The sequence below is a fragment of the Magnolia sinica genome, chromosome 1, assembly GCF_029962835.1.
Source record: "Magnolia sinica isolate HGM2019 chromosome 1, MsV1, whole genome shotgun sequence".
Classification (NCBI taxonomy): Eukaryota; Viridiplantae; Streptophyta; class Magnoliopsida; order Magnoliales; family Magnoliaceae; genus Magnolia; species Magnolia sinica.
The window spans coordinates 57,811,801-57,821,215 of NC_080573.1; the positions used below are offsets into that span (position 1 = coordinate 57,811,801).

General features: G+C 42.2%; 1 protein-coding gene across 1 annotated transcript; it reads right to left on the bottom strand.

Annotated features, from left to right (window-relative positions):
- Window positions 1-531: 531 nt before the first annotated feature.
- LOC131250436 (auxin-responsive protein SAUR71-like) lies at window positions 532-1,217 on the bottom strand. The gene has a single exon (XM_058250804.1). The coding sequence runs from the start codon at window positions 1,146-1,148 to the stop codon at window positions 723-725; it is 426 nt and encodes a 141-aa protein (XP_058106787.1). The 5' UTR covers window positions 1,149-1,217; the 3' UTR covers window positions 532-722.
- Between the last annotated feature and the right edge of the window lie 8,198 nt (window positions 1,218-9,415).

Genomic DNA, 9,415 nt, shown 5'->3' on the forward strand with positions numbered 1-9,415 from the left:
AGGACCTCGAAAGTTTTAGATAAATCTGATATTTGAATTTTTTTTTACCTTAATCCAGGTTTGTGTGACCTTATCAAGGGGTTGGATGGTAAATAAACATTACGGTGGGCCCTTGGACGGTGTGATATTATCTCCACTGTTTTCTGCTCTACCTGGGAGAGAGAGGTGTGAGGGTAATTTAGTCATAAATGGCGAAATCTGGTTGTTGTACCGTATTTTCAAATAAAATAAGAAGAGGGCTGGTACCTACTACTCTCCACAAGCTGAAAAAACAACTGTTTTGACCGGAAACGGGAGCGGGAATTGCCGGTGATCCCCAAGTTTTCCGTTATCTTCGATCGGAATCTTGCAAGAGTGAAAGAGAGAGAAAAGGAGCTGCTCCAAGGACTGATAATGGCCTACCACCACCGTTGATTTGGTTGCCGGAGAAAGGTTGCTCCGTTATCTAGTTTCATTGGAATGCCGTTAATGGCCGTTAGCATTACAAAAATAAATAAGAAAAAGGAAAATTCCAAGAGCAAAAACAAGAAATGAAGCAGAAGCGATTTTCCTTTGGCTTTGCCTATTCATTTTCCTCTTTACACATCTGATCTGATAAGAAAACCCATCAAAACGAAAACAACAACATTCAAAGCCCTCTTCTTCTGTTTTTCTTTTTTCTTTTTTTTAAACCGCAGGTTATATATACAAAATTATCCCACAGAGAAAACCCGAAAAAGATATCAAAGGAACTCCTCAGAAAACAACCCAAAAAGCTCATCAACATCTGCACTGTCGATCTCATCTCCATCCTTCAAGATATCCAAAACCCTCTCGAAGAGAAAGACCCTGCAAGGGATCCTGAGTACGCCCTGCTGCTCGTACCCGTACTCCTGCGCCGATCTTTCCAGAAGCTGGATGAAAATGGGGTGCTTCAAACAATCGGCTCGGACAACGAACCGCTCCATCTCGTCACCGACGTAGACGGGGAGATGGCCTTGTGGGACGAGGCCGGAGGCGGTGACGGATCCACGAGTTTTATTGGATTTGGATTTGGAACGGCGAGTTTTGGAATGGGTTTGGGCGGGTGAGGATGAGTCGGAAGAGCGGAGAAGGATGTACTGCGACGAGTCAGAAACTCGGGAGAGGCGACGGATGAGTTGCTTCATGGCGCAAGAGAGCGAGAGAGAGAGAGAGAGAGAGAGAGAGGAAGAGGGGGAGGGGGAAGGCGTGGTGGGCGTGGAGAAGGAACGAAGGCTTAAATAAACACTAAAATGAGAGAGAGAGAGAGAGAGAGAGAGAGAGAGAGAGTACTTGGCAGGTACAATTGAGATAGAAAGCGAACGACGATAATATCACGAGAAAAGCGAGCGACGATAATATCACGAGAAAATAAATTTTACCGTTTGAAAACGCATAGAGAGAGGGAGAAATTGATTTTTTTATTTTTACTTCCACTTTTCACTGTTCGAAACAGACGCGATTGGGTACTACCCCGCCTGTCCCGAGCTCCGCAGAGGATGGTATGAATTTTGAATTCGTATCGTGTGCTTGCCACGATCGGTAAATCCAGCTCGTTGCCAACTAATTGTACTACATAATTACACGTTACTTTTAACGTAGCATAGCATTACTCGCAGTCTTAGTGACGAAGTGGACCAATCAGGATTTATGCAGCAGTGCTGAAAATCTCAAAATAAAGTTGGTGGATTTTCTTGCCTATAACAAAAGATCCAAATTCACAAAATTTATCTACTCTCCATTCATTTTTCTATATTATTTATTTTAATATGTTTGCTCAAAAATTAGGCAGAAAAATGGCTCAAGGGACCACATCACAGGAGGCAGTGGTTATAATGGTGGCCATGATGTAGAGCGGGTCACCGATAATTTCATGGTTAAGATAGATTAGAAAAGGCCCAATAGGAAATGGAAATGATCTAGACCGAACTTATTTTGCAAATCAAAATGAGTTATCGGACGTAAAATATATGATTTTGGGGTAGGACAAGCTACTTTAGCCACCTAATATGCCTATGCTGGGTTGCGTAAGCCAGATTTGCGAAATACCATCAGATTGACAGTCATTTCTCTATTTTAATTTTGTTTTTACTATAAATAGTAAGTTTTAGTTTGATTATAACTCTTCATCCGTTGGGCTTTATGAGTTGCGCCCAACATGAAAAGTGCTTAGAATAATTAGGAGAACAACGTGGTGAAGCCAGATAGGACAGTTACCATTTTTTGCCAAAAACCTTGCACACTACTAGACATCACGACCGTCTATAAATGGTAAGTTGCAAATTTTAACAGTTCTAGTTGTAGTAGTTAATTCTGAAATTTCTTTCATTCCTTAGTATCCCTATTTAAAGGGTTGTGAACTCATTTATTTCATTCGTCAATCAATTTTAAATTTTATAAAATTTGTTTTATATTTTCTTATTCTTTTCCTTATGGATTCGAGAAGTCTCTGTGAGGAGTTCAGAGAAGTTACGTGGATTCGGAACAGTTATCCCCCTGAGGAAGACGGTGCTCAACTTCACGTCCTTCCCTGTGTCAGGCCACCATTAAAACATTTCTAAGGCCTATAGTGATGTTTATTTTCAATTCAACCTGTTCTAAAATCACATAGATGTGACACAAATATCAGCTTAATAGGGAGTGGTACCCAATTTGCCTAGTTGGAGCATAACCAGGATAGGAAGCTAGGTGGGTGGGGTTCACCATTACGTTTGTGAAAAAGCCACCCCATCCACCTGATTTTGCCGGGATTAGATAGGACGTGGCTCACAAATGAGGTATATCCAAAACCCAAGTGATTACAAAATATCTACTTTATTTTAGTCTCTCCACTTTTGTCCAATGCATCATCGTAGCAAGTTCTTTATTTTGTCACTCCAGCTTTGACGATGTGCCTAAAACAAAACACAAGGCCCTCACCAACCTCCTGAAGTAATTACAAAAACGTTGCAAGTTTGATTTAGTTTAGCGTATCATCCACAACCCCATCATTGGAAACTCAAGTCTTTATAGTGATCACCTCGACCACAACATACTGGCTAAACCACAACCATCTCATGACTATTTAGGTTTTAATGACCGTCTAAATTCAGAAGACTATCAATCGTCCATGGCCGTTATGTCTATTTGAACCATCATCAACAATTTTCTACTTTATTTATTTATTTACCAATTGTACTACAATTATACTTACATTAATAAAATCAACACTTGGTCTTATAACTCCTCTTTTAAAAAAAAACGGTTATTTTGTTGACAAATGTAACCAAACTATCACCATTGCGATAAAATTTCTTATCTTAAAGGCAAAAACAACTCGTCTAAAAGACTAATCCTTCATTCAAAATCACCCGATTCTTTGTTAATCAGTAGTTGAGTAGTTAGGCTAATCCTGATAGATTATATGAACCCCAGTTTCCTATGAGGTGGTCTACTTGAGCTTTGGATCTGCCTCATTTTTACGCTTATGCCCTAAAATGAGCTAGCAAAATGGATGGGCGGCATGGATAAAACACACATCATAGAGGCGCCCATAGAGCTCAATCCCAATCCCTTACATGACCCATAACACTCAAGCATGTGGGCCCACGGTAATTATGCTTGTGTGAGATGCATTGGGCTTGTCATAGTCTATAGATAATAGTAATATATGAGCTCAAAAATGAGGCAGATTCAAAATTCAAAAGGGCCACACTACAAGAAACAATAGGAATTTATTGCCTACAGTTGAAACCTTCATGGAGATGAAGTGACATAGATATCAATCTGATCTGAAAATTCCTTAGGCTAACAAGGTTTCGACCATTTGCATTCAATCTAGTACAACATGCTTGAATTTTGAGCTAATGTCTTGACATGAGTAGTAAGAGGATTGAGAGAGCGGATATTATTGCAGTAGCCTCAAGTTACAGGCAATTCATGTGCACCGAACTTAGCATTTGTAAAGGATGTTTGGCGATCCAACCTGCTGATGGCCACTACATCCAAAACCCATTGGGGATTGAGAGATGGTAGTTGTATGTGATAGTTGGCCTTTTTACTGGTTCAGTTGAGAAACCTTTACTTTCTTGTTTAGCTGACCTTATTTAGCTGACTCTTTTCTTGGACAACCTATTAAAAAGGTCTAGCATTTTTATTTTTTTTTCATCTGAAAGAATTATTGGGCCATGGAGAAATTGCACCAGTGCCATAAACGTAATTTAAATTCAAAACTAAACTAGAAAAATTATGGGACCCAGTTTAGATGTATAATAAAAATTAAATAATGCTTATTTATTTTCTAAATGGAACGGTGAAAATTTAAACTGCTCAAATGAAAACCATCCAACCACCCTATTTTGGCAAATAAATGTCTCGGCGTTATTATTTAGGATTGTTTAGTCAAAATCTTGTTTTGGGTACTTGAGTATTGTTGATACTAAAATCTGGTTAACTCTCACTAGACCTCCATGTACTTGTACACGAAGAAGGCAAAGGAGACCCTCATTGTAGCACGAGGACCCACCAATGCCTAAGTCAGAATCAAGTGATCTTGGTCCAATAGAGTTGAAGATTTACTGGTGCGTACCTTTCAATGTACATGGGGCCACTATTTATAGGCCTAGGAGTCGATTATGTAGATGGAAACACTTCCTGAATCATAAGTGTGCATTTAGCAGCCGTTTCTCGACCGTTTTGCAAGATTCTTGGTGATGCTTGGTGATGATAAGATCAAGTGGTCGAGCTCTGAAAAAATATGAGGTTGGAGACCGAGGCCAATCATTTGAGCCGACTTGGTGGAAGAGATCGTTTATCCGAGCTGACTTCAGGAATTAAACCTATGGTCGATCTGACGACAACCTTCCCAAGCTGGGCACTTCGTAGGTTATAGTCAGTTCTTCTTTCAGTGTATCTTCGACCTCTTGTCAAATTCTTGGGTCGTAGTCAAATGTCTGAGCACTAGAGTCGAGCTCTCTTCCTTGGTGGAGTCTAGGTGGCATCAGGGATGACCATCCACTTCATCTCATCGTACGGTATGAGGATTCCCTTGCAGGTCTCCGAGTGATGCCGATTCAGTTGCTCTGTGTTTGGTCCTGTACAGGATCGCTCTTCGGAGGCTTCTCCAAGAGATCCGAACATGAGCTCGAAAATGGATGGGACTGTAGGAAAGCTCGGTGCTTGTCCTCTTCCAAAGGAAGTGGAGGTATTTCATCTTCTAGCGAGCAAAGTCATTAGGTGGACAGATCTCTACCCAATGGATTACCTCTTTCTGGCCATTGAGGAGCTCCTTGGTCATGATTAATACCAGCTGACCACGCGACGTGCACATATATCCGAGCCGACCTCATCTTTCTAATCAGTTCATTTTTACCCATAACAGTAGCCCCCCTAATTCCAAGTTGACTATGTAAGCTTGAGAAGTAAGTGTAATGAGGTCGGATTAAGGATATTTTGTGCATGGGAGGTTGAGCTAGATCGTTATTAATGCAGAGAGGGGAGACGTGTGGAAATCTAGAAGGATCTGTGATGATGGTATGATGCACTCGAGGTAGCGTGTGTTAGGAAGGTACCTCTTCGGTTTCTGACCTATGAGGTGCAGACGTGTGGCGCTGCCTGAGAAGTCGAGTCATCTATCGAGTGGAAGGCCTTCACGTGGTCATGCACATGTGTCGAGGAGCTCCTTCAGCTGCTGCATTAAACGCAAGCAATTAATGCTTGCGTCCGAAGTCTCTATAAAAAGGGGAAAGCCCTAGTGATATTGGTTATTTGCTTTTGCCGCTCTCCCAAACTTCCCAAACTTGTTGATTTTCAGTAAGTCAAAAATCTCTCCTTCGGCAAGCTCTGTTGTTTCAGATTTTCTTCTTTTTCTGTTCTTCCTTCTTCCTTCTGCTTCCTGACCACTTTCCGATTAGAAATGTCGGATATTACAGACGAATAGGATGAACCCATGGATTTCCATGGCGATTCAGAGTCAGAGGAATGGGACTTACCGTCGGAGGCTTCCTGTGATCCACCGTCCCTAATCCTGCTGTTGAGTGATATGGAGATTGTGCCTACTTCAACAAAGAGGGCGGCAGCCCAATCCTTAGCTAAGCGGCCTATAGATGTTGAGGCAGGGTTTGCTTCAGCAAAGAGAGGGATAGCTCAATCCTCTATAGAGGGATCCAAAGAAATCAGCCTATTCAGGTCGAGACTTAAGGAATCTGATCTAGTCCAGATCAGGTCAGAGTATCACATTCCTAACTCAGTGATACTTTGAGCTCCTGTACTTGGTGAGATTCTAGGGGATCCCCGCGAGGATGAGGTGGCTGTATACCTAGTCACCTTGCAATGTGGCCTCAAACTCTCTTTCCACCACATCGTGAGGGAGGTCACATCTCAGTTGAGTTTGGCCCCTAGCCAAATAATCCTGAACACCTAGAGAGCTCTACTCGGGGCCTTCATTCTTTGGTTTCAACTTGGTAATACTAAGTTGACCGCCAACGAGTTCCTCCATCTCTACCCGACGAAGTCCAACGCCATCTCTATTTGACGAAGTCCAACCCTACACACACAGGTTGGCATTACTTCTCAGCTTGGCTGGACAAGGGTCAGGCCCTCATTACAAATAACCCATCCTCTAACAAAAATTGGAAGGACAAGTGGTTTTGAGCATCTAGAGACTGGGAAGCTCTGTCGGCTGTGGGTTAAGACCTCGGGTTCCAACCTGCTTTGCCAACCCAGGTCGAGTATATCTGAACTTCTGATCTTGTAGTTTGTATTCATTTAGTATTATCTTTGCTAACTGTAGTAGTCTTTTGCAGTCTGCCCAGGAAGCCTATTGTAGTAACTAAGTTGGAGCGCAATCGGATTGCTCGCGTGAGGTTGGTGGATGCTTCTCAGAGATCTTGGAAGTTATTGATCACTCTTCAGCTCCTTTATTAGTTCGGTCTCACTTCATCCATCTTCGTAGGTAAACACACTGGCTCCTTATGAACTTGATTTTTCCTTTTCATTTTTTATTTGTATTTGTCATTGCGCAGGAATGATTGATCTCCTTCATTCCATCAAAGGAGCCCATGTCCCTTCTGACGTCGAACTGGCCTAGAAGAAATCACCTTCAAAGTGGAGGGCGGTCATACCCGATGCCAAGCAATGGGTGAGCTATTTTACAGTCGTGAAAGGGAGATCGACGTCGAGCACTAGTCAGCCCTCAGTGGAGCAGTCGAGCTCGGCTACCACCAAAGGGGGTGCTCAAGGTGCCCCTACCAGCACAAATCCTTTGATGGCTCCAGAGTTGGTGGATTTAGAACCCTCCCCATCACGGGAGGTTGCTCCTATGGCCGAGTCTTAGCCCCCCGCAGCTATCGAGTCTCAGCCTCCCTCACCACAAGTTTAGGAGGGCAACTCATCTTTAGTCAACAAGCAGGCGAAGCTCAGGAGGGCCCCTTTCCACCAGGGTACTATACGCAGCACCTTGTCCCTTGGATCGTCCAACACATTCTTGAGCCCGAGATCACGGCCTTGATGAAGACTCATCCGGTCACCTTTCTGGGCGAGGTGGCCGTGACTTTCTATAAGGTAAAGCTCTTTATTTGCATGACACTTGCTTTCGTAATCTGATGCTATCTAATGTATATTCTTCATTTTCTATGTAGCTCGTTGTTGTTATCCTATCCACTTGTCGAGCAATGATACGCGTCGGGAGGGAATGCGAAGAAGCAGAGGCGATGCTTCAGACCATAACTATTAAGGTTGATCAGTTGTGATCTACCTTGGAGAAATCTGGGGATCAGTTGACAACTTTAAAGATCCAGATGGAGGAGGCCCAGAAGGGGGAAGCTCAGGCGAAGGCCGAGTTAGAGGTGATGTGGTTGCACCTCAATTTCTTAACCAAAGAAAGCCCCAGGATGACGTGGTTCAAAAGTTTGTGCAAAATCAAGAATAAATTAATCAGAATATGTTACAAGCATTTCAAGACATTAAAATTCTCTAGGAATGTTTGATTCATCTATTCAGAAAATAGAGTCATAACTAGCAGGTAGGGAAAAAGGGACCTTCCCGCCCCAACCTCTCACTAACCCGAAATAACAGTGTGAACTAAGTAACCCTAGCTCTTCAAACCATATGGACCAAGCTAAGTCTATCACTACTCTTAGAAGTGGAAAGACAATTGATAAAACCATTTCGAAAAGGGCCGAAAAGCCTAAGGACTCGGAAGAAACTGAGAAGGATGATAGACTCAGTCAGGCCTCACATGTAAAAGAATCGGGAAATGAATACATGCTGCCTGCACCATTCCCCTAGTGGTTGATTTCGTGAAAACCTTGGTCTAACGCAGGATATTTTGGAGGTTCTAAAACAAGTGAAATCAATATTCTTCTCTTGGATGCCATTAAACAAATTCATTTATATGAGAAGTTCCTAGAAGACTTGTGTACAACCAAGAGATGGCATAATATTTAAAAGAAAATTTTCCTGACTGAGAAAGTGAGTGCCATCCTGAAGCAAGACGTACCACAAAAATACAAGGATCCTGGTAGCCCAACCATGTCCTATGTAATTGGGAACCACCGGATCAAACATGCACTGCTTGACTTAGGAGCAAGTGTAAACTTGATTCCATACTCGTTCTACGAACAGTTAGGCCTTAGTGAATTAAAACTCACCAGGACCCCGCTTCTATTAGCTGATTGCTCAGTTCATATACTGAGAGGAATGATCGAGGATGTGCTGGTTCAAGTTGATAAATTCTACTACCCAGTAGATTTTATCATATTGGATACACAACTCATCATAGACACAAGCACTCAAATTCCCATCACCTTGGGCCATCCATTCGTAGCCACCTCAACTGCAATCATCAACTATATGAATGGAGTCATGAAACTAACTTTCGAGAACATGACATTAGAGTTGAAAATTTTAACATGTACAAACAACCAGAGGATATTGATGATACCCACGATGTCAATTTGCTCAACTCATTCGTGAAAGATAGAGCCATCTTGACTCTATGCTCTAATTCTCTAGAAGCATGCTTGGACCACTCCTCTAACATAGATGATGATATGATTAAGGAAATGTATGCCTTGCTAGATGCAACACCAGTACTTGAAATTGGCTAGTAGAGGCCACAATTTGAACACTTACCCTTGAATGAAACAACACCTCTACTATCCAATGTCAAGGCACCGAAGCTTGACCTAAAACCATTACCTGTAGATATCAAATATGCTTATCTAGATCAAGATGAGACATATCTGTAGTGAATTCTTCCCACCTGGATAAGGAACAGGAGAGTACACTCATCGCAACTCTCAAGGAACATAAAAGAGCCCGTGGGTGGATCATCACGGACCTCAAGGGAATTAATCCTTTAATTTGTACTCACCATATTCACCTCAAGAAAAATACAAAAATCTCAAGGCAATCATAAGGCCGATTGAACCCAAAC